The sequence below is a fragment of the Wolffia australiana genome, chromosome 19 (assembly GCF_029677425.1).
Source record: "Wolffia australiana isolate 7733 chromosome 19, ASM2967742v1".
Classification (NCBI taxonomy): Eukaryota; Viridiplantae; Streptophyta; class Magnoliopsida; order Alismatales; family Araceae; genus Wolffia; species Wolffia australiana.
This window is the reverse complement of record NC_135853.1, coordinates 8,877,501-8,902,500: the sequence shown is the minus strand read 5'-3', so window position 1 is coordinate 8,902,500 and position 25,000 is coordinate 8,877,501. Positions and strand designations below refer to the sequence as shown.

Genomic DNA, 25,000 nt, shown 5'->3' with positions numbered 1-25,000 from the left:
GAGAAGGAAATTGGAGGGACAGAGTATCGGGCAGAAGCAAGTTCCAAGGAATTTGATAGACACGTGCAATAATTCTACATGATAACCGTTTTCTTGAATCCCCATGGAGATTCAGAATGGACGACTTGGCAAGAAGAGAAGCCTGTGTTCCTTGGCAGCCCCTGACTCATAATCCTTAGTCAGACTCTTTTGTATCTTCTTCTGGTAGTCCTGGTTCGTATTATTGCACAACCTTGTTTCAATTTTCTTGACCAAACTGGGCGAAGGTAGATAAAGGCGCATAAATGAAAACTTCTAAGGATACAAAACCGAGAGTTTAATGTTCGGTCCGCTGAGCCGGGTTGCTCAGCCGACGGAGGCTTTGAGGACACTGAGAACGAGATAAGAGAGAGAGACATGATGATTCATTTTATCCCAAAGTTTTCCGAGATATTTTGTATGGATGAATTAGGATCTACTCTTTTAACTTATGTGGTGCTTTCTAGAGGCCTGCCACCAATAGTTTATTTAGGCGAGCCGCAGCCTGGGGTGTGCTTCGCCCGATTCAAAATGGGCGGGCAGATGGAACTGATTTCATCCACGTAAATATCTTCATCAAGTGTCGGATACGAGCTCGCGGAGGGATGTCCTTAAATCGACTGCAGTGGTGTACCATCCATGGAGGCATGCTCTGTATAAGTTGATCAAGTGTCAGTCTCCTCTGTCCATGTCTGCCGGCTGTTCAGGAAAGGAGAGGATCCACGTTGGATTTGTGCTCTCTTTGGTCAACCCCTTTATCTACCTTCTCCTAGTCTTTGTCGGCTTCTCGCTGCCAGTAACACTGTTGTTCCAATAAACTTTATCAATTCTTCATGGAATTCATTGGGACGGATTTTCAGTTGAAAGGAAGTGACTTACATCAGGATTTCACTCACGGAAAGAGTTTAGCCTGGATTATACTGTAAACATAACTCCGAATCAGCGCCAGAGGTCCGGGAATTTCTCCGGGCGCCGCTAACACGGCAGTTATCCGGTTATTTTTCCGGTATAAATGTACCGAATTAATACTCTATTGTACGCCCCACGGCCGTACACTAGGAAACACTGCACTGTTGGTCCTGGAATGTGCCGATTCTAGTGCGGTTTAGTAAAGTCGATACAAGAAATTGAAGCTGGTTGTGCTCAGGCCGATCTAAGTTAAGTGACGCGAGAGTTTGGCGAAGGATTTGCAAAATGTTAAATGTTTTCAGTAAAACTTTGAAGACGATTTGTGAACTAGAACGGAAAGAATCATTCTCTTCATGGGCGCCAAACTGAGTCGATGATGAAACCCATAAAACGCCGTCAGCCAACATGTCAGGGACCGCCAAAACGATGGCCAAAGGATAGTCTAGAGAAGGGCAGCAATTGACGACTTTGTTACAGAAATGGAAGACTAAGAGGCGCACGCCCGTGATTCTGGTATCTCCTTTTCTCCACTCCGCATCCATTTGTAGTGGGAAAATACGCCACGGCAGAACCGGGACGCTCGTGGTGGGAGAACAAGCGTCTCTTCCATAGTGCCTCCAAGAAACACATGTATTTGGGGGGACATTCCGCTCCTTCAAGCAAAACAAGGCACATCTGCATCGCGAGTCGGACGTGCTTAAATAACGAACCCTAAGATGAGGGTTACTTTGGTCTTGGGAGAGGACGACGGGGAGCAAAGCAGGAAAGAAGATTTGGAGTCCCTTATTTCCAGATGTCATGACGTGAGTTTCGGTCCCATTACGTTGACTTGAAAGGTAGGAAACATGAACTGCTGCGCACGCCATGGAGCCGTAATGTAGGTGACAGGAAGGCCAGCAAGAGGCTTACAAAGGGCCGCACGTTTAAAGACCCATCCCCGTCCGCCGGATAGGAGTAAGGAATTAAACGACGGCAAGGCGGGCAGTGATATGCCCAGCGCCCATGAGCGGGAGGGTACATTTTCCCACGTGCCCGTGAACCGATGTAATAAGATGAGACACAGCGAGACGCCGACGCGCCTATAACACGATGCGCGCCGAAGACACGACGCCGCCTAAAACACGATAGCAAGAATTCCTTTGGGAGGAGTTGGTGCAGGCAGAGCTCCCTGCCCGGTGGGGGCCGGGAGTCCAGAATTCACCCAGCCTCTAGAAACAGAAGAGATCCACGAGGGCAGTGGGTACGAGTAAAGAAACGGCCCGACTAACAAAAAAAAGAGATTCTGAATCGTCCTCCATTTATTGGATCGCGATGGCGTTGAGAACAGGAAAAAATAACGAATGCAGCACCGCAGGGCGCTTCTTTAGATCTGCTGTTCACAGGCTGTTGACGACGGAGCACTTGACCCTGATCTCGCCTTGGTTGCCGGTGAGGACGTCGATGGCGCCCATGCGCACCATGGCATCGGCGTACTTCTTGGCCCAGAGGTTGGGCTTCTGGGCGAAGGAGTTCACCAGGTTTGCCGTAAGGGAGCTGGTTGATAAGCTCAATTTTACTGTGTTTTTTACTGGTTATTTATCAGTAACATGTGTGAGGATTAAGCTTATTCAACGAATTTATAAACCTCACAAGTTAGGGCGAGTGAGGGTCGATCCATAGGGAGCAAAAGAAAACAGCAGGAAATTCCTTTTCAGTACGTTAAAGTGCAACTTAATCAAGCCGTCTACAGAGAATTTCTCTGTAGACAGATCCTTTGCCCTTTGGGGCAAAGGATCGAACACCTTGCGTGCAGGGACAACCTGCGCGCAAGGTGTTGCGTGCTGGCGCGCTGACTATGCAGCGCCGCGGCTGCCTATGCCGGAATGCCTGCACGCAACAGCGCGCGCGCTGCCGTGCTGCGCGCGGCGTTGCGCGGCTGCACGCGTTGCGTGCTGCGTGCGCGCGCGCGGCTGCGTGGCGGCGTGCGCAGCAAGGCGCTGCTGCGTGCTGCGCGCGCTGCACGCGACTGCGCTGCTGGGCGCGGCTGCACGCGGCGCGCTGCGGCCAGCGCGGCTGCACGCTGCGCGCTGCTGTGCGCGTGCACGCGGCCAGGCGCTGGCTGCACGCGGGCGCGCGGCGCGCCAGGCGCTGTGTGCTGCACGCCAGACGCACGCTGCCGCGTGCTGCGCGCGCGGCTGTGCACGGCTGAGCGCGGCTTTGCTGCACACGCGCGTGGTGGAGATGCGGAGGAGTTCTGTTCTTTGGAAGATTTGGGGAAGACGATTTGAACAACAAAGGAACAAAGTTTAAACTGAAATCAAATCTAAACGAAACAATCCTCAGTTGGGAAACATTGGAAGATCTTGTGACTCTTCCAACCCAACCAAAATTGTCTGAGAAGAGAGGGATTACAGGCTGAAGCTTGCGATTTCCGCGTCGGGTGTCACGCCCTTGCGGCGAGGCGTGGTTCTTCAATCCAAGCTATCTTCAGTCTGTTCTTCCTCTCCAACTCCAAAGCTCATCAGCTCCTGGAGGGTGCAGCAATCCTCTTCTCCAAGCCCTAGTTTCCTTAGAGAAAATTCTGAACACCTAAACTCCTCTCTCAAGAGAGTATTTATAGGTTTTCTCTTAAGTCATGCCCAGGGCATTTTCGTAATTTTTGCCACTTCGAATTTTTGCCCACTTCTGTTGATCCTCCTCTCTTCCTTGATCTTCTTAACCTGTTTCTGAATGTTCACTAGCCATAAAACGTTAAATATATTCCACTTGATTCAAAGAATCAAGTGGGGTTAGTGATTTCATAAAACAATACATATGCATGAACTTAGCATGAATTCACAAGATAATTGTAATGAATTTAAACTTGAGAACTTGATTATTTGATGACATATTTTAGAGTCATCAAACACCCCCCAACTTAGATCATTACTAGTCCCTTAGTAATGACATGCAGGTGAGAATAAAAGATGATCTCAAGGTGAGTTTTGACTTCCGATAACTTTGATTCATGCTCTTCTCAAGGAGTATTTTCAGCAATTAAAATTGACCAGCGTAGAAGAAATTTAGGATCTATCTCAGCCTTAAACCTCAACTAAGTGCACATGATCTATGGAGTACATATAGTAAGTACATAGTATATGGAATAAGATCGAGTTAACACCCCAAGCGCACTACTGAACGAGGCGTAGAGAGTGGCATTAATGCTAGCTCAATACTATGGCTATAGTAGCATCGGCTCAAACACACGGGAGACAGCTTTTCCACCTTTATTTTATTTGGCATTTGCTGCTTGTTGGTCATTTTTGATGACAATCAACTTTAGTACTATGATGCAAGCTTTTGCTTGTTTATGCGCAGTGCGGCTTTCACTTGATAGTTTGGTGGCGCTTATCCACTACCCATGTGCCGTCCTTAGTAGACCGGCAGCTTATTCCCCCGACGAAGTTATGTATCCTTCATGGGTCAGGAGCTTCACTCACGCCATAATAATACTGCCAATGAGCTAACACTAACCCTACTCCACTAAAGCTAAAAATTTTCGTGCATGTAAGTGCTAACTCAACCCAAGGTGGATGGTGAGGTGAGAGAAGTATAATGGTAATAGATACGACTATCGTGGTATGGATCGTAGTGCACCTAGCTAGGCTTACTTCACCTAGGATTCCCTAGCTGGCCACTCTTGCATTTCTACCCTTTTGAAAAGAATCGAATTATCATGCATATCATTGGACAATCATCTCCTAAGATCATCAAATATCCATGGTTTGTGAATGCAAAAACGAAAAACATTTCATGGATAATGCATGTAATTGCACTCCTCTCCCCCCTCAATAACAGGCATGTTCCTACATGACAAATCATAAATGAGAGAAAGGAGAAAGGAATACCAAACCATGGAAGGAAGGGCAGCGATCAGCATGCGTGTTGTCCAGTGACGTGTTAGGTGGGCGTGGATCGGAGTGGCTGCACACGAGAATAGAAACAAAAACGCAGAAACAAAAACAAAACAAGGAAAGTAATCAAGCAGAGAGAATATGAAATGTAGTAAAAACAAAACTAATCGGATCATGAGCTATCATGCGATGGCTTTTCTAACGTAATATTCATGGGGCTGTGAAGATCTTCTTCTTCTGAGTAGGGTTTGAGCCGTTGCCTGTTCACAGTGAATCGCCTTTGAGACGAGGATCTAAAATTGTAACGGCTCCATTCTCAAAAACCTGTTGAACAAGGAAGGACCATCCCATCGCTTTCAATTTACCTGGAAAGAGTTTTAGTCTAGAGTTGTAAAGCCATACTTTTGATTCTCCACAAAAATTCTTCTCCTCAAGCTCTTGTCATGAAACATCTTCATCTTGGCTTTATAAATCTTTGAATTCTCATAAGCCTCATTTCTTAACTCTTCCAACTCATTCAATTGAAGAAGTCTATGCTTGCCGGCTCTATCCAAATCTAGGTTGAGTTTTCTAATAGCCCAAAGGGCCTTGTGTTCTAACTCAAGTGGTAGGTGACAAGCTTTGCCAAAGATAAGGCGGAAGGGAGACATGCCGAGAGGGGTTTTGTAAGCTATCCTATAAGCCCATAACGCCTGCCTAGCTTCCTGGACCAATCTTTCCCATCTGGACGCACTATTTTCCTCAAAATTTTCTTCACCTCTCTATTGCACAATTCAACTTGTCCATTGGCTTGAGGATGATATGGGGTAGTGACTCGATGATGAACACCAAACTTTTTGAGGAGATTCCTAAAGTTGTAATTTGTGAAGTGTGAACCTCCATCACTAATGATCGTCGTGGGCATCTATATCTATAAAAAATGTGTTTTTCAATAAAATTGGTCACTACCTTACTGTCATTGGTTTTGGAGGGAATGGCTTCTACCCATTTGGAGACGTAGTCAACAGCCATCAAGATGTATTCATAACCGTTAGAACTAGGAAATGGACCCATAAAATCAATTCCCCATAAATCAAATATTTCCACTTCTAAGATGGGTTGTAGGGGCATTCTATCTTTCCTATTGATATTGATGGATGCTTGGCATGCTAAACAACTGTTATAAAATTTCTGCGTCATGAAATAATGTAGGCCAAAAGAAACCCGATTCAACAATCTTATGAGCTGTTACCTTGGCCGAGTAGTGACCCCCTCCTGGTTTTGCGTGGCAGAATTCTAGGATGCTTCGTTGCTCGCTCTCGGGGACGCATCGTCGGAGAATTTGATCTTGTCCTTGGTGAAACAGCTCCGGATCTTCCCAAAAATAAAATCGCGCATCCTTGAGTAGCTTTTTTCTCTCGTGGGAAGTCCAACCTGTAGGAATTTGTCCTGAAACTAAAAAGTTGACAATATGTGCATACCAAGGAACGAATGTTCCTTGTGCAGTTAGGACAAATTCATCAGGAAATGCATCATTAATTTGTTCAGGTGGGGCGCCTATGATTCGTGAGAGATGGTCGGCTACTACATTTTCACACCCTTTCTTGTCTTTAATTTCCAAATCAAATTCCTGTAATAAAAGCACCCATCTAATCAATCTCGGTTTAGCCTCTTTCTTCGTTAACAAGTATCTAATAGCTGCATGATCAGAATAAACAGTTATTTTACTACCTAGTAAATAAGACCTAAACTTTTCTAAAGCGAAAATAATGGCCAGCAGCTCCTTTTCGGTGGTGGTGTAATTCAGTTGTGCGTCCACTAAGGTCCTGCTGGCGTAGTAGATCACCACGGGTTTCTTATCAATTCTTTGGCCTAACACTGCACCTACTGCAAAATCAGAAGCGTCGCACATTAGTTCAAAAGGAAGGGTCCAATCGGGCCCTTGCAGGATAGGCGCATTAACCAAAGCTTCTTTCAATTTATAAAATGCATCTTTAGCCTCTAGTGTTAGTTCAAAATCATTATTTTTAGACGATAAAAGGTTTGTAAGAGGTTTAGAAATTTTAGCAAAATCAAGGATAAAACGTCTATAGAAACTCGCGTGGGTCGAGGAAACCCCTAAGGGTTTTTAGGTTGGTTGGAGGTGGAAGGCCCTGGATGATTTCGATTTTGGCCTTGTCCACTTCCAATCCACGGTTGCTGACCGTGTGTCCCAGCACTACTCCCTCCTGCACCATGAAATGAGATTTTTCCCAACTTAGGACAAGGTTGGACTCAATGCACCTCTTCAATACTTTGGTGAGGCTTAGGAGGCAGTTCTCAAAGGTAGAACTAAATACTGAAAAATCATCCATAAATATTTCTAAACATTCGCCTACTAAATCAGAAAATAGGGCATTCATACATCGCTGAAATGTGGCGGGGGCATTGCATAACCCGAAGGGCATACGCCTGAAGGCATATGTCCCTACGGGACTCGTAAATGTTGTCTTCTCTTGATCATCAGGATGGATGTTTACTTGGTTGTATCCTGAATAACCATCAAGAAAACAAAAATATTGCTGCCCTGACAGTTTTTCTAGTATTTGATCTATGAAGGGTAGTGGGTAGTGATCCTTCTTTGTCGCCTTATTTAATTTCCTGTAATCAATGCACACCCTCCACCCTGTGGTCAATCTTTTCTGCACCTCTTCCCTTTTTCGTTCACTTCTACGGTAATTCCAGATTTCTTTGGTACCATGTGTACAGGACTCACCCATCTACTGTCGGATATAGCATAAATTATTCCTGCATTCAACCACTTAATCACTTCTTTCTCAAGAACTTCTCTCATGTAAGGGTTGAGTCTCCTTTGATGCTCTCTACAAGGTTTTGCTTCCTCTTCTAAAAATATCCTATGTTCACAGATCAAAGATGGAATTCCTCTAATATCATCAAAGGTCCAACCTATGGCATTTCTATGCTCCCTAAGTACCTCTAGCAAGTCCTTTTCCTGTTCAGAGGATAGTGATGAAGATATGATTACCGGTAGGATTTTCTGCTCATCTAGATATGCATATTTGAGGGACGAGGGCAAAGGTTTCAATTCTGGCCCTACCTCTACCGAAGGGGGGTCTATGATCTCTCCCTCTAGCTCTCTACCCTCTACTTGTGACAAGTATTCTTTAACCACATCCTCTCCTTCATCTTCTGCACACAATTTTAACTCCTCATTGCTTCCTACAGGACATTTCATCATTTTCGATATATCCAGTTGAACTCTCTCCTTTCCAATTTTAAACTCAACCGTCCCCTTCTCCCAATCCATAATCGTTTTTTGCCGTAACCAAGAATGGTCTACCTAAGATGATAGGAGCTAAACTAATGTCTCCCGATATCTTTACATCTGTCACTATAAAGTCTACAGGGATTTCACAATTCTCTACAGTGATCATGACATCGGTTAACCTTCCCTCGGGTTGCCTAACAGTGCCGTCAGCTAAGAGTAGGTCCATATGAATTTCCTCCAACTCTCCAAACCCACTCTCCTCATATAATGCGGTCGGAATGATACTTATGCTTGCTCCCGTATCTAATAAAACTTTAGAGAAGGTGTTTCCTCCTATTTCGCATGTAATGAAAGGCCCGGGTCTCTCATTTTGATAGGGATGGCATTAAGAATGCTAGAGGCATTTTCAGATAATTTAACCACTTCCTAGGCTTTAATGGTGCAAGAGTCCTTAAGGTACTTCTTTAGGAAAGTGCACACCTAAGCATATCTTCGACAGTAACAGTCATGGTGGCTTTTCTAAAATTCTCTAGCAGTCGGTTTTCATAATCAAATATCGGTTTTTTCTATTTAAAGCGGAAGGGTAGGGAACATGCTGCCCACTCGTAGAAGGTAGAGGCTCCTCCACGAGGGGGTCCTCTCCTTCTCCCTCTTGTGGTTCGGTTCCCTTCTTAGAATTCTCTATAGAAGTCCGATAGGGATCCTGAAGTTCTTTCCCATTTCTCAATTTTGAGATGGCTAGAACCTCAGGATCATCTCTATTCGTCTCATCATGAATGGAATGCTGCACATGATGCAAGTTGCATGGATTGATGGACGGTTTCGTGGGAAGTTTATAAGATGTGCAAGGAGAATCTAACGGTATACCTTGGTGTTCAGATTGGACAGGTCTGAGGCTTTCTAGCATCTTCCTCATCTGCTCTTGAGCATCCAGCATTTGCTTCGTTTGAAACTCCATCATCACTTGCATCCGCATCTCCATTTCCCCGCAACTTTTGATTTTGCTTTTCGATCATATCTGAAATGACGGGAGTTAATGTGGAGAAATCAGGTTGAGTTTGCGATGAAACCTGATACTGTTGTGGAGGCCTGTGCTGGAATTGTTGTCTCTACTGGAACGGGGGTTGATCTGCCGGCTTGTTTCCTTGGTGGAAGGCCTCTCCGTTTTGGAAATTTGACCGCTTTTGACCCACCCACGGTTGTTGCGGCTGGTTGAAAGCCTTCACCTCTTCTTCCATGGCTTGGCAAGCTCCATCTTCATGTTCCCTGCTAAAACAGAGAGAGCAGATCTTAGCTTTAATGATGGGAGAGTTACCTAGGAAGACATTCTTCAAGGTAGAGGTGAGCTCCTCCAATTTCTGGTTGGTCTCCCTTAGGCCCGCTTGTAGCTCTCCCTCCTTGGCGTTGACCTGCAGAACTCCTGCTCTCTTGGGCTGCACATTCCTCCCATTCTGATTGGCTCCAATCTCCTGCAAATCAGTTTCTGCAACTCTCTTCAAAATATCAAAGACTTCATCCTCCTATGCAGTATAAAACGTTCCACCCGTGGCGAGGTTTACCTTGTTTTTCATAAAATCAGAGAGAGACTCATAAAATATCTGAGCTAGTTGACATTGTTCAATTCCATGGTGAGGGCACTTCCTCAACAGATCATTGAACCTCTCCCATGATTCACTAAACGCCTCACCATCATGAGGATGGAAGTTGTGAATTTCCCTTCTATAAAAGTTAGTTTTGGAGAGAGGGTAAAATTTCTGCAGAAATTTTCCCTGCATCTCTTCCCATGAATTAAAAGTGATTCCTAAATTGCGGTACCAGGAAAATGCTTTATCTTTTAAGGTTAGAGGAAAATATTTCATTTTTAAAATTTCTGTAGATATCCCTGGAACGTTTTGAGATGAACACCTAATGTGAAAATCATCAAGGAATTCTAATGGGTTTTGAGCAGGCAATCCATTAAATTCAGGTAAGGAATGAATTAATGCATTGTCATATCGAAAGGAAATACCGTCACCGATGTTCAGATTTACATCGGTTTGACGCAAGCTTCCCGACGATGTGGACCTATCCAGCATAGTCCTCCTCTCATTCTGCTGGTGCATCTCTTCAGCCATATTTCTCTGCTGAATTTCTGGTTCTGTCACTGTAGAATCCGGAGTGGCGTCTCTAATGTCTTTTTCTGCAGACTTTTCACCAGCTCTTGAGCGTGTTACTACCATAAATCTATAGCAAACGGTTAGAATAACAATGAGCTGAGGATTGTCAAGTCCTGCAGCTCTAGATTTAGAGAAATGACTGTAGATTCACAAAAATGACTGTAGATTTACCAAAATGACTGTAGGTTTAGAGAGATAACTGTAGATTCAGAGAAAATAGAATTTTCTACTGTAATACCGTGCTCCCCGGCAACGGCGCCAGTTGATAAGCTCAATTTTACTGTGTTTTTTACTGGTTATTTATCAGTAACATGTGTGAGGATTAAGCTTATTCAACGAATTTATAAACCTCACAAGTTAGGGCGAGTGAGGGTCGATCCACAGGGAGCAAAAGAAAACAGCAGGAAATTCCTTTTCAGTACGTTAAAGTGCAACTTAATCAAGCCGTCTACAGAGAATTTCTTCAGACAGATCCTTTGCCCTTTGGGGCAAGGATCGAACACCTGCGCGCAGGGACAACCTGCGCGCGAAGGTGTTGCGTGCTTGGCGCCTCCCGCGCTGACTATGCAGCGCGCGGCTGCCTATGCACGAATGCCCGCACGCGCGCGCGCGCCGCGTGCTGCGCGCGTGCGCGCCGCTGCCGCGCGGCGCGGTGCGCAGCAGCGCGCTGGCTGCGCGCGCGCTGCGTGCCGCGCTGCACGCGCGCGCGCGGCTGCGCGGCCAGCGCAGCTGTGGTGCGCGCGCTGCACGCGCGGCTGGGCGTGGCTGCACGCGTTACACGCTGCTGCACGCGCGCGCTGTCTACGGCACGGCGCGCTGCGCCGCGGCGCGCTGCACGCTGCGCGCGCTGCACGCGCGCTGGCGCGTGCCGTGTGTGCTGCATAATTGCACGCGGTGCACGCGCTGCGTGCTGCGGCGGCTGTGCACGCTGAGCGGCTTTGCTGCACACGGCGTGGTGGAGATGCGGAGGAGTTCTGTTCTTTTGGAAGATTTGGGGAAGACGATTTGAACAACAAAGGAACAAAGTTTAAACTGAAATCAAATCTAAACGAAACAATCCTCAGTTGGGAAACATTGGAAGATCTTGTGACTCTTCCAACCCAACCAAAATTGTCTGAGAAGAGAGGGATTACAGGGCTGAAGCTTGCGATTTCCCCACGCCGGGTGTCACGTCCTTGCGGCGGCGTGGTTCTTCAATCCAAGCTATCTTCATCTGTTCTTCCTCTCCAACTCCAAAAGCTCATCAGCTCCTGGAGGGTGCAGAAATCCTCTTCTCCAAGCCCTAGTTTCCTTAGAGAAAATTCTGAACACCTAAACTCCTCTCTCAAGAGAGTATTTATAGGTTTTCTCTTAAGTCATGCCCAGGGGCATTTTCGTAATTTTTGCCACTTCGAATTTTTGCCCACTTCTGTTGATCCTCCTCTCTTCCTTGATCTTCTTAACCTGTTTCTGAATGTTCACTAGCCATAAAACGTTAAATATATTCCACTTGATTCAAAGAATCAAGTGGGGTTAGTGATTTCATAAAACAATACATATGCATGAACTTAGCATGAATTCACAAGATAATTGTAATGAATTTAAACTTGAGAACTTGATTATTTGATGACATATTTTAGAGTCATCACTGGTCCAGAGGGTCTGGTCGGAGATGAGCACCCCCTTCCCCGCCTTGAGGTTCCTGTAGTACTGCATGCTAAGGAGGTTGGGCGTGGCCACGTCCAGCGGCACCGCGGTGGGGTCCCGCCCCGGAGGCGGGCAGCGTCTCTTGAGGTACTCGGCGAGGCCGGCGTCCATGGAGGGATCCTGCGGGTGGGTGGCGTTGAAGGCGTAGAGCCTGCGAGAGAAGGTGGGGCAGTGGGCGATGCCCAGGGAGTGGGCTCCGGAGAGCACCACCATGTCTTCCAGCGACATTCCCTTCTTTCGAAAGTCCTCGCCGAGGACCGCGGCGCCCGCGAATGGGGATGGGAGCACATCGGCCTCAGCCTTGAGTGAGATCCTGCCGTCGCGCCGTCCGGCGGGGACCTTGTAGCGGATGCCGCCAGTGAACTCGAAGCGCGCGCGGCGGCGAGGACGTCAGCGCAGGACACAGTTTGGGGGCACCGAGACTCCAGCAGGGGCTTGGCTTCGTTGGTGGCTTCGAAGCGCCGGAGGCTGTTCGGGTTCGGGATGTTCGTCTGCTCGGATTCACTGCCCTCGAGAAGGACGGAGGCGTCGCATCCCTGTGCACAGGAGAACAAACGATGAGCACCGAGGATAAGGGGCCTGCCGAGAGAGAAATACAAGCCTACTCCTTGTACGTGAGGGAGGCGAGTTCTATTCTGCCAGGCAAGGACACTTACCCCGACGGCAGTCGTGGAAGTGCAGCCTTATGAGACCCGCCCGATGCCCGGGTTGGCGGCCACAGCCGCCCGACAACGTTCCTCACGATGCGCTCCGCCTGCGGGCAGCTCCTCCGTAGAAGCCCGCCTTGAGGGGTGCGTGGCGGCGACCAGAGACAAAGAATGAACAGCCAAGACGAAGCGACGAACAAAACGCCTGGCGTGGTTCGCGACATTTCTAAAGCCAGGTTCTTGCCCGAACTCTTTTGATAGGCTGCTATCTGAAAGGAGTTCCAACCTAAGAGATGCTATTGCGATATTGGATTCGCCACTCTGGACCTTTTTATAGATCGGTAAGCGTTCTTCGTCCGGGCTTGCAAGGTTGACGGCGTACTGTGAGCAGCGTTCGTCCGTTGCTTTACGCCTGTTGACCCGTAATCATACCAACCGTGGAGTCGTCCGTGGGTCGCACGCAGAAGGTCTTGGCGTTGAGGCTGAAGAGCAGCGAGGTCAACACGCCGCAATCGGCGATGGGCGCTGGATCACGTCTCTGTGCGATGCGGGCGCCAGCGTGAGTGGGTTGGTGTATATCGATGCATCTTCTCGCCCGCCTCCCGTCGTTGGCTGTCTGTCCTGGCTCGCTCTCTGTAGCTGTCTTTCTCCTTCGCCGTCATTAGCGCTTTCTCTTCGCTCCGTCCGATTCTCTCTCTCTCCGGATTCGCCACTTCCTGGTTAAAAATATTATACGAATCGCACTACGCCAACGCCGTCTTCTCACTCCGCCTTGTATTCGAGGCTTCGCTGAACCTCGGAGGCATAGAGAGCGAGAGAGATATCGCAGAAAGGAGGGCAGGCGCGAGAGAGAGACAGCGTGCGAGAAGGAACGGGAAGGAAAGAGCAAGCGAGCAAGGGGGGGAGGGGGAGAGAGAGAGAGAGAGAGCGAGGGGGAGGGAGAGAGAGAGAGAGAGAGAGAGAGCGAGGGGGAGAGAGAGAGAGAGAGAGCGAGCGAACGAGGGGGAGAGAGAGAGAGAGAGAGAGCGAGAGAGCGAGGGGGAGAGAGACACAGAGCGAGAGAGCGAGGGAGAGAGAGAGAGAGAGAGAGAGAGAGAGAGAGAGAGAGAGAGAGCGAGAGAGAGAGGGGGAGAGAGAGAGAGAGAGCGAGCGAGGGGGAGAGAGAGAGAGAGAGCGAGCGAGCGAGGGGGAGAGAGAGAGAGAGAGAAAGAGGGAACGAGCTAGCGAGCGAGAGAGAGAGAGAGAGAGAGAGAGAGAGAGAGAGAGAGAGAGAGAGAGAGAGAGGCAGAGCGGGAAAGAAAGAAAGGGCCAAAGAGAAACAAGGCGCCGAAGGGAGATAAAGACCGCGCGAAAGAGAGAGGGAGAATGGAGTGACACAGAGAGAGAGAGCGAGGGAGCCATAGTAGCAGTTGAAAACGAAAGAAGGAGAGACAATGAAACAGAGCGAATGAATTGACTGAGAAAGCGAGATAAAGTGAGAGATGGATATATATAGAGAGAGAGAGCAGACAGAGAGCGGGAGAGAGCTCGACAGGGAGAGGGGGAGAGTCAGAGAGAGAGAGAGAGAGAGCCAGACACAGAGAGAGAGAGACCAACATAGAGAGAGAGAGAGAGCACGACACAGAGAAAAAGAGAGAGCCCGACAGAGAGAGAAGAGAAGAGAGAGACACACAGCAGGAAAGAGAAGGAGAGGGACGGTGAAAGAGATCAGCGAGGGCGAGGAAGGAGAGAGAGCGAGAGATAGAGTGACGGCGAAAGAGATCAGCGAGGGCGAGGAAGGAGAGAGAGCGAGAGATAGAGTGACGGCGAAAGAGATCAGCGAGGGCGAGGAAGGAGAGAGAGCGAGAGATAGAGTGACGGCGAAAGAGATCAGCGAGGGCGAGGAAGGAGAGCGAGAGAGAGCGAGAGAGAGACAGAGAGAAAGAGCGAGAGAGAGAGAGACAGAGAGAAAGAGCGAGAGAGAGCGAGAGAGAGAGAGACAGAGAGAAAGAGCGAGAGAGAGCGAGCGAGAGAGAGAGAGAGAAAGCGCGAGAGAGAGAGAAAGAGAGAAAAGAGAGAGAGAGAGGAACCAGTAGAAAGATGGCGGAGCGAAAGACAAACACACCAGGAGAAGGAGAGAGCGTAAAAAGGATAGAGAGAGAGAGATGCGAAAGCGAATAATGGAAGAGGGAAGAGAAAGCGGGAGAAGGATCCATAGAGACCGGAACCAATGTGACTGAGAAAAGGAGAAAGAGAGAGATAGAGAGAAAGAGGGCGAGAGCGAGAGATGGAGAGTAGGCGATAGAAAGAAACAGGGAGAGAGGGGGAGAGAGAAAGAGGGAGGGAGAGCGAGAGAAAGGTAGAGAAAGGAGAAGGGTAATAGATGCGGGGAGAGAGATAGAATCAAAGAGAGGGAGAGAAGGGAAGAGAGAAAGAGGGAATGGTAGAGAGACAGAAACGGGGATAATCAGATAGGAGAGAAGGAAATTGGAGGGACAGAGTATCGGGCAGAAGCAAGTTCCAAGGAATTTGATAGACACGTGCAATAATTCTACATGATAACCGTTTTCTTGAATCCCCATGGAGATTCAGAATGGACGACTTGGCAAGAAGAGAAGCCTGTGTTCCTTGGCAGCCCCTGACTCATAATCCTTAGTCAGACTCTTTGGTATCTTCTTCTGGTAGTCCCGTGGTTCGTATTATTGCACAACCTTGTTTCAATTTTCTTGACCAAACTGGGCGAAGGTAGATAAAGGGGCGCATAAATGAAAACTTCTAAGGATACAAAACCGAGAGTTTAATGTTCGGGTCCGTCGGAGCCGGGTTGCTCAGCCGACGGAGGCTTTGAGGACACTGCGAGAACGAGATAAGAGAGAGAGACATGATGATTCATTTTATCCCAAAGTTTTCCCGAGATATTTTGTGGCGGATGAATTAGGATCTACTCTTTTAACTTATGTGGTGCTTTCTAGAGGCCTGCCACCAATAGTTTATTTAGGCGAGCCGCAGCCCGGGGGTGTGCTTCGCCCGATTCAAAATGGGCGGGGCAGATGGAACTGATTTTCCATCCACGTAAATATCTTCATCAAGTGTCGGATACGAGCTCGCGGAGGGATGTCCTTAAATCGACTGCAGTGGTGTACCATCCATGGAGGCATGCTCTGTATAAGTTGATCAAGTGTCAGTCTCCTCTGTCCATGTCTGCCGACTGATGACTCTAAAATATGTCATCAAATAATCAAGTTCTCAAGTTTAAATTCATTACAATTATCTTGTGAATTCATGCTAAGTTCATGCATATGTATTGTTTTATGAAATCACTAACCCCACTTGATTCTTTGAATCAAGTGGAATATATTTAACGTTTTATGGCTAGTGAACATTCAGAAACAGGTTAAGAAGATCAAGGAAGAGAGGAGGATCAACAGAAGTGGGCAAAAATTCGAAGTGGCAAAAATTACGAAAATGCCCCTAGGCATGACTTAAGAGAAAACCTATAAATACTCTCTTGAGAGAGGAGTTTAGGTGTTCAGAATTTTCTCTAAGGAAACTAGGGCTTGGAGAAGAGGATTTCTGCACCCTCCAGGAGCTGATGAGCTTTTGGAGTTGGAGAGGAAGAACAGACTGAAGATAGCTTGGATTGAAGAACCACGCCTCGCCGCAAGGACGTGACACCCGACGTGGGGAAATCGCAAGCTTCAGCCCTGTAATCCCTCTCTTCTCAGACAATTTTGGTTGGGTTGGAAGAGTCACAAGATCTTCCAATGTTTCCCAACTGAGGATTGTTTCGTTTAGATTTGATTTCAGTTTAAAATTTGTTCCTTTGTTGTTCAAATCGTCTTCCCAAATCTTCCAAAAGAACAGAACTCCTCCGCATCTCCACCACGCCGTGTGCAGCAAAGCCGCTCAGCCGTGCACAAGCCGCCGCAGCACGCAGCCGCATGCACCAGCGTGCAATTGTACGCAGCACACAGCCACAAGACAGCCGCAGGCAGCCGCAGCGCAAGACGCGCCACAGCAGTCGCAGCAGCCGCGCGCAGCTGCACAGCCGCAGCCGCAGCGTGCAGCAGCCGCGTGCAGCCGCGCGCAGCCGCGCGTAGTCGCGTGCAGCCGCGCGCAGCACAGCTGCGCACAGCCGCACGCAGCACGCAGCCGCGTGCAGCACGCAGCCGCGCGCAGCACGCAGCAGCGCACTGCTGCGCACAGCCGCACGCAGCACGCAACCGCGCGCAGCACGCAGCCGCGCGCAGCACGCAGCCGCGCGCAGCACGCTGTTGCGTGCAGGCATTCCGTGCATAGGCAGCCGCCGCGCGCTGCATAGTCAGCGCGCAGGAGGTCGCCAGCACGCACACCTCGCGCAGTTATCCCTGCACGCAAGGTGTTCAATCCTTTGCCCCAAAGGGCAAAGGATCTGTCTACAGAGAAATTCTCTATAGACGGCTTGATTAAGTTGCACTTTAACGTACTGAAAAGGAATTTCCTGCTGTTTTCTTTTGCTCCCTGTGGATCGACCCTCACTCGCCCTAACTTGTGAGGTTTATAAATTCGTTGAATAAGCTTAATCCTCACACATGTTACTGATAAATAACCAGTAAAAAAACACAGTAAAATTGAGCTTATCAACTGTCGCCGTTGCCGGGGAGCACGGTATTACAGTAGAAAATTCTATTTTCTCTGAATCTACAGTTATCTCTCTAAACCTACAGTCATTTTGGTGAATCTACAGTCATTTTTGTGAATCTACTGTCATTTCTCTAAATCTACAGTCATTTTTGTTGATTTTTCTAGACCTGCAGGACTTGACAATCCTCAGCTCATTGTTATTCTAACCATTTGCTGTAGATTTATGGTAGTAACACGCTCAGGAGCTGGTGAAAAGTCTGCAGAAAAAGACATTAGAGACGCCACTCCGGATTCTACAAAGGATGTAACCAGAAATTCAGCAGAGAAATATGGCTGAAGAGATGCACCAGCAGAATGAGAGGAGGAGGACTATGCTGGATAGGTCCACACCGTCTGAAGCTTTGCGTCAAACCGATGTAAATCTGAACATCGGTGACGGTATTTCCTTTCGATATGACAATGCATTAATTCATTCCTTACCTGAATTTAATGGACTGCCTGCTCAAAACCCATTAGAATTCCTTGATGATTTCCACATTAGGTGTTCATCTCAAAACGTTCCAGGGATATCTACAGAAATTTTAAAAATGAAATATTTTCCTCTAACCTTAAAAGATAAAGCATTTTCCTGGTACCGCAATTTAGGAATCACTTTTAATTCATGGAAGAGATGCAGGAAAATTTCTGCAGAAATTTTACCCTCTCCAAAACTAACTTTTATAGAAGGAAATTACAACTTCCATCCTCATGATGGTGAGGCATTTAGTGAATCATGGAGAGGTTCAATGATCTGTTGAGGAAGTGCCCTCACCATGGAATTGAACAATGTCAACTAGCTCAGATATTTTATGAGTCTCTCTCTGATTTTATGAAAAACAAGGTAAACCTCACCACGGGTGGAACGTTTTATACTGCATATGAGGATGAAGTCTTTGATATTTTGGAGAGAGTTGCAGAAACTGATTTGCAGGAGATTGGAGCCAATCAGAATGGGAGGAATGTGCAGCCCAAGAGAGCAGGAGTTCTGCAAGTCAACGCCAAGGAGGGAGAGCTACAAGCGGGCCTAAGGGAGACCAACCAGAAATTGGAGGAGCTCACCTCTACCTTGAAGAATGTCTTCCTAGGTAACTCTCCCATCATTAAAGCTAAGATCTGCTCTCTCTGTTTTAGCAGGGAACATGAAGATGGAGCTTGCCAAGCCATGGAAGAAGAGGTGAAGGCTTTCAACCAGCCGCAACAACCGTGGGCGGGTCAAAAGCGGTCAAATTTCCAAAACGGAGAGGCCTTCCACCAAGGAAACAAGCCGGCAGCTCAACCCCCGTTCCAGCAGAGACAACAATTCCAGCATAGGCCTCCACAACAGTATCAGGTTTCATCACAAACTCAACCTGATTTCTCCACATTAACTCCCGTCATTTCAGATATGATCGAAAAGCAAAATCAAAAGTTGCGGGCAGAAATGGAGATGCGGATGCAAGTGATGATGGAGTTTCAAACGAAGCAAATGCTGGATGCTCAAGAGCAGATGAGGAAGATGCTAGAAAGCCTCAGACCTGTCCAATCTGAACACCAAGGTATACCGTTAGATTCTCCTTGCACATCTTATAAACTTCCCACGAAACCGTCCATCAATCCATGCAACTTGCATCATGTGCAGCATTCCATTCATGATGAGACGAATAGAGATGATCCTGAGGTTCTAGCCATCTCAAAATTGAGAAATGGGAAAGAACTTCAGGATCCCTATCGGACTTCTATAGAGAATTCTAAGAAGGGAACCGAACCACAAGAGGGAGAAGGAGAGGACCCCCCCTACGTGGAGGAGCCTCTACCTTCTACGAGTGGGCAGCATGTTCCCTATCCTTCCGCTTTAAATAGAAAAAAACCGATATTTGATTATGAAAACCGACTACTAGAGAATTTTAGAAAAGCCACCATGACTGTTACTGTCGAAGATATGCTTAGGTGTGCACCTTCCCTAAAGAAGTACCTAAGGACTCTTGCACCATTAAGAAGCCTAGGGAAGTGGTTAAATTATCTGAAAATGCCTCTAGCATTCTTAATGCCATCCCTATCAAAATGAGAGACCCCGGAGCCCCTTTCATTACATGCGAAATAGGAGGAAACACCTTCTCTAAAGTTTTATTAGATTCGGGAGCAAGCATAAGTATCATTCCGACCGCATTATATGAGGAGAGTGGGTTTGGAGAGTTGGAGGAAATTCATATGGACCTACTCTTAGCTGACGGCACTGTTAGGCAACCCGAGGGAAGGTTAACCGATGTCATGATCACTGTAGAGAATTGTGAAATCCCTGTAGACTTTATAGTGACAGATGTAAAGATATCGGGAGACATTAGTTTAGCTCCTATCATCTTAGGTAGACCATTCTTGGTTACGGCAAAAACGATTATGGATTGGGAGAAGGGGACGGTTGAGTTTAAAATTGGAAAGGAGAGAGTTCAACTGGATATATCGAAAATGATGAAATGTCCTGTAGGAAGCAATGAGGAGTTAAAATTGTGTGCAGAAGATGAAGGAGAGGATGTGGTTAAAGAATACTTGTCACAAGTAGAGGGTAGAGAGCTAGAGGAGAGATCATAGACCCCCTTCGGTAGAGGTAGGGCCAGAATTGAAACCTTTGCCCTCATCCTCAAATATACATATCTAGATGAGCAGAAAATCCTACCGTAATCATATCTTCATCACTATCCTCTGAACAGGAAAAGGACTTGCTAGAGGTACTTAGGGAGCATAGAAATGCCATAGGTTGGACCTTTGATGATATTAGAGGAATTCCATCTTTGATCTGTGAACATAGGATATTTTTAGAAGAGGAAGCAAAACCTTGTAGAGAGCATCAAAGGAGACTCAACCCTTACATGAGAGAAGTTCTTGAGAAAGAAGTGATTAAGTGGTTGAATGCAGGAATAATTTATGCTATATCCGACAGTAGATGGGTGAGTCCTGTACACATGGTACCAAAGAAATCTGGAATTACCGTAGAAGTGAACGAAAAAGGGGAAGAGGTGCAGAAAAGATTGACCACAGGGTGGAGGGTGTGCATTGATTACAGGAAATTAAATAAGGCGACAAAGAAGGATCACTACCCACTACCCTTCATAGATCAAATACTAGAAAAACTGTCAGGGCAGCAATATTTTTGTTTTCTTGATGGTTATTCAGGATACAACCAAGTAAACATCCATCCTGATGATCAAGAGAAGACAACATTTACGAGTCCCGTAGGGACATATGCCTTCAGGCGTATGCCCTTCGGGTTATGCAATGCCCCCGCCACATTTCAGCGATGTATGAATGCCCTATTTTCTGATTTAGTAGGCGAATGTTTAGAAATATTTATGGATGATTTTTCAGTATTTGGATCTACCTTTGAGAACTGCCTCCTAAGCCTCACCAAAGTATTGAAGAGGTGCATTGAGTCCAACCTTGTCCTAAGTTGGGAAAAATCTCATTTCATGGTGCAGGAGGGAGTAGTGCTGGGACACACGGTCAGCAACCGTGGATTGGAAGTGGACAAGGCCAAAATCGAAATCATCCAGGGCCTTCCACCTCCAACCAACCTAAAAACCCTTAGGGTTTCCTCGGCCACGCGGGTTTCTATAGACGTTTTATCCTTGATTTTGCTAAAATTTCTAAACCTCTTACAAACCTTTTATCGTCTAAAAATAATGATTTTGAACTAACACTAGAGGCTAAAGATGCATTTTATAAATTGAAAGAAGCTTTGGTTAATGCGCCTATCCTGCAAGGGCCCGATTGGACCCTTCCTTTTGAACTAATGTGCGACGCTTCTGATTTTGCAGTAGGTGCAGTGTTAGGCCAAAGAATTGATAAGAAACCCGTGGTGATCTACTACGCCAGCAGGACCTTACTGGACGCACAACTGAATTACACCACCACCGAAAAGGAGCTGCTGGCCATTATTTTTGCTTTAGAAAAGTTTAGGTCTTATTTACTAGGTAGTAAAATAACTGTTTATTCTGATCATGCAGCTATTAGATACTTGTTAACGAAGAAAGAGGCTAAACCGAGATTGATTAGATGGGTGCTTTTATTACAGGAATTTGATTTGGAAATCAAAGACAAGAAAGGGTGTGAAAATGTAGTAGCCGACCATCTCTCACGAATCATAGGCGCCCCACCTGAACAAATTAATGATGCATTTCCTGATGAATTTGTCCTAACTGCACAAGGAACATTCGTTCCTTGGTATGCACATATTGTCAACTTTTTAGTTTCAGGACAAATTCCTACAGGTTGGACTTCCCACGAGAGAAAAAAGCTACTCAAGGATGTGCGATTTTATTTTTGGGAAGATCCGGAGCTGTTTCACCAAGGACAAGATCAAATTCTCCGACGATGCGTCCCCGAGAGCGAGCAACGAAGCATCCTAGAATTCTGCCATGCAAAACCAGGAGGGGGTCACTACTCGGCCAAGGTAACAGCTCATAAGATTGTTGAATCGGGTTTCTTTTGGCCTACATTATTTCATGACGCGCAGAAATTTTATAACAGTTGTGACTCTAAAATATGTCATCAAATAATCAAGTTCTCAAGTTTAAATTCATTACAATTATCTTGTGAATTCATGCTAAGTTCATGCATATGTATTGTTTTATGAAATCACTAACCCCACTTGATTCTTTGAATCAAGTGGAATATATTTAACGTTTTATGGCTAGTGAACATTCAGAAACAGGTTAAGAAGATCAAGGAAGAGAGGAGGATCAACAGAAGTGGGCAAAAATTCAAGTGGCAAAATTACGAAAATGCCCTGGGCATGACTTAAGAGAAAACCTATAAATACTCTCTGAGAGAGGAGTTTAGGTGTTCAGAATTTTCTCTAAGGAAACTAGGGCTTGGAGAAGAGGATTTCTGCACCCTCCAGGAGCTGATGAGCTTTTGGAGTTGGAGAGGAAGAACAGACTGAAGATAGCTTGGATTGAAGAACCACGCCGCCGCAAGGACGTGACACCCGACGTGGGAAATCGCAAGCTTCAGCCCTGTAATCCCTCTCTTCTCAGACAATTTTGGTTGGGTTGGAAGAGTCACAAGATCTTCCAATGTTTCCCAACTGAGGATTGTTTCGCTTAGATTTGATTTCAGTTTAAACTTTGTTCCTTTGTTGTTCAAATCGTCTTCCCAAATCTTCCAAAAGAACAGAACTCCTCCGCATCTCCACCACGCCGTGACAGCAAAGCCAGCGCAGCGTGCAGCCACAGCGCGCAAGCACGCGTGCACAGCGACAATTACGCAGCACACCGCGCGCTGGCAGCAAGCGCAGCCGCCACACAAGACGCGCAGGCAGCAGCGCAGCACTGCCGCAATAACGCAGCACAGCCGCAGCGCCGCAGCGTGCAGCCGTGCCGCTGCAGCCACGCCCAGCCGCTGCAGCCGCAAGGCACCACAGCTGCGCACAGACGCAGACGCAGCCGCGGCGCAAAGACGCAGCGCGCAGCGACGCAGCAGCGCACTATCGCGCAAGACACCGCGACGCAGCACGCCGCGCAGACGCAGCCGCGCGCAGCACGCAGCCGCGCGCAGCACGCAGCCGCGCGCAGCACGCAGCCGCGCGCAGCACGCAGCCGCGTGCAGGCATTCCGTGCATAGGCAGCCGCCGCGCGCTGCATAGTCAGCGCGCAGGAGGCCGCCAAGCACGCAACACCTCGCGCGCAGGTTGTCCCTGCACGCAAGGTGTTCGATCCTTTGCCCCAAAGGGCAAAGGATCTGTCTACAGAGAAATTCTCTATAGACGGCTTGATTAAGTTGCACTTTAACGTACTGAAAAGGAATTTCCTGCTGTTTTCTTTTGCTCCCTGTGGATCGACCCTCACTCGCCCTAACTTGTGAGGTTTATAAATTCGTTGAATAAGCTTAATCCTCACACATGTTACTGATAAATAACCAGTAAAAAAACACAGTAAAATTGAGCTTATCACCAACTGTTCAGGAAAGGAGAGGATCCATGTTGGATTTGTGCTCTCTTTGGTCAACCCCTTCATCTACCTTCTCCTAGTCTTTGTCGGCTTCTCGTTGCGAATAATCGTTGTCCCAATAAACTTTATCAATTCTTCATGGAATTCATTGGGACGGATTTTCAGTTGAAAGGAAGTGACTTACATCAGGATTTCACTCACGCGAAAGAGTTTAGCCTGGATTATACTGTAAACATAACTCCGAATCAGCGCGTAGGTCCGGGAATTTCTCCGGCGCCGCTAACACGGCAGTTATCCGGTTATTTTTCCGTATAAATGTACCGAATTAATACTCTATTGTACGCCCCACGGCCGTACACTAGGAAACACTGCACTGTTGGTCCTGGAATGTGCCGATTCTAGTGCGGTTTAGTAAAGTCGATACAAGAAATTGAAGCTGGTTGTGCTCAGGCCGATCTAAGTTAAGCGACGCGAGAGTTTGGCGCCAAGGATTTGCAAAATGTTAAATGTTTTCAGTAAAACTTTGAAGACGATTTGTGAACTAGAACGGAAAGAATCATTCTCTTCATGGGCGCCAAACTGAGTCGATCATGAAACCCATAAAACGCCGTCAGCCAACATGTCGTGGACCGCCAAAACGATGGCCAAAGGATAGTCTAGAGAAGGGCAGCAATTGACGACTTTGTTACTTACAGAAATGGAAGACTAAGAGGCGCACGCCCGTGATTCTGGTATCTCCTTTTCTCCACCCCGCATCCATTTGTAGTGGGAAAATACGCCACGGCAGAACCGGACGCTCGGCGGGTGGGAGAACAAGCGTCTCTTCCATAGTGCCCTCCAAGAAACACATGTATTTGGGGACATTCCGCTCCTTCAAGCAAAACAAGGCACATCTGCATCGCGAGTCGGACGTGCTTAAATAACGAACCCTAAGATGAGGGTTACTTTGGTCTTGGGAGAGGACGACGGGAGCAAAGCAGGAAAGAAGATTTGGAGTCCCTTATTTCCAGATGTCATGACGTGTGAGTTTCGGTCCCATTACGTTGACTTGAAAGGTAGGAACATGAACTGCTGCGCACGCCGCGGAGCCGTAATGTAGGTGACAGGGAAGGCCAGCAAGAGGCTTACAAAAGGGCCGGCACGTTTAAAGACCCATCCCCGTCCGCCGGATAGGAGTAAGGAATTAAACGACGGCAAGGCGGGCAGTGATATGCCCAGCGCCCATGAGCGGAGGGTACATTTTCCCACGTGCCCGTGAACCGATGTAATAAGATGAGACACAGCGAGACGCCGACGCGCCTATAACACGATGCGCGCCGAAGACACGGTGCGCGTCTAAAACACGATAGCAAGAATTCCTTTGGGAGGAGTTGGTGCGCAGAGCTCTCTGCCCGGTGGGGCCGGGAGTCCAGAATTCACCCAGCCCTCTAGAAACAGAAGAGATCCGCCGAGGGCAGTGGGTACGAGTAAAGAAACGGCCCGACTAACAAAAAAGAGATTCTGAATCGTCCTCCATTTATTGGATCGCGATGGCGTTGAGAACAGGAAAAATAACGAATGCAGCACCGCAGGCGCTTCTTTAGATCTGCTGTTCACAGGCTGTTGACGACGGAGCACTTGACCCTGATCTCGCCTTGGTTGCCGGTGAGGACGCCGATGGCGCCCATGCGCACCATGGCGTCGGGCGCATTTCTGGCCCAGAGGTTGGGCTTCGCGAAGGAGTTCACCAGGTTTGCCGTAGGAGCTGGTCCAGAGGGTCTGGTCGAGATGAGCACCCCTTCCCGCCTTGAGGTTCCTGTAGTACTGCACGCCCAGGAGGTTGGGCGTGGCCACGCCCAGCGGCACTGCGGTGGGGTCCCGCCCGAGGCGGGCAGCGTCTCTGAGGTACTGGCAGGCCGGCGTC

General features: G+C 47.6%; 1 protein-coding gene across 1 annotated transcript; it reads right to left on the bottom strand.

Annotated features, from left to right (window-relative positions):
* Positions 1-2,303: 2,303 nt before the first annotated feature.
* LOC144715519 (peroxidase A2-like) lies at positions 2,304-24,773 on the bottom strand. Its single transcript, XM_078590455.1, has 5 exons — positions 24,694-24,773; positions 12,581-12,947; positions 12,306-12,424; positions 11,831-12,201; positions 2,304-2,482 (listed from the first exon to the last, which is right to left on the bottom strand). The coding sequence occupies exons 1-5, from the start codon at positions 24,771-24,773 to the stop codon at positions 2,304-2,306; spliced, it is 1,116 nt and encodes a 371-aa protein (XP_078446581.1).
* Between the last annotated feature and the right edge of the window lie 227 nt (positions 24,774-25,000).

Excerpts from the sequence above, each read along its gene's own strand:
- LOC144715519 (XM_078590455.1), bottom strand. The coding sequence starts at position 24,773 with ATGGTGCGCATGGGCGCCATCGGCGTCCTCACCGGCAACCAAGGCGAG. Across the intron at positions 12,202-12,305 it reads AAGCCCCTGCTGGAGTCTCG|GATCTCACTCAAGGCTGAGG; the intron begins GTGCCCCCAAAC and ends GCGCGACGGCAG. Across the intron at positions 2,483-11,830 it reads CGACCAGACCCTCTGGACCA|TAAAATTGAGCTTATCAACC; the intron begins GTGATGACTCTA and ends TAAAAAACACAG.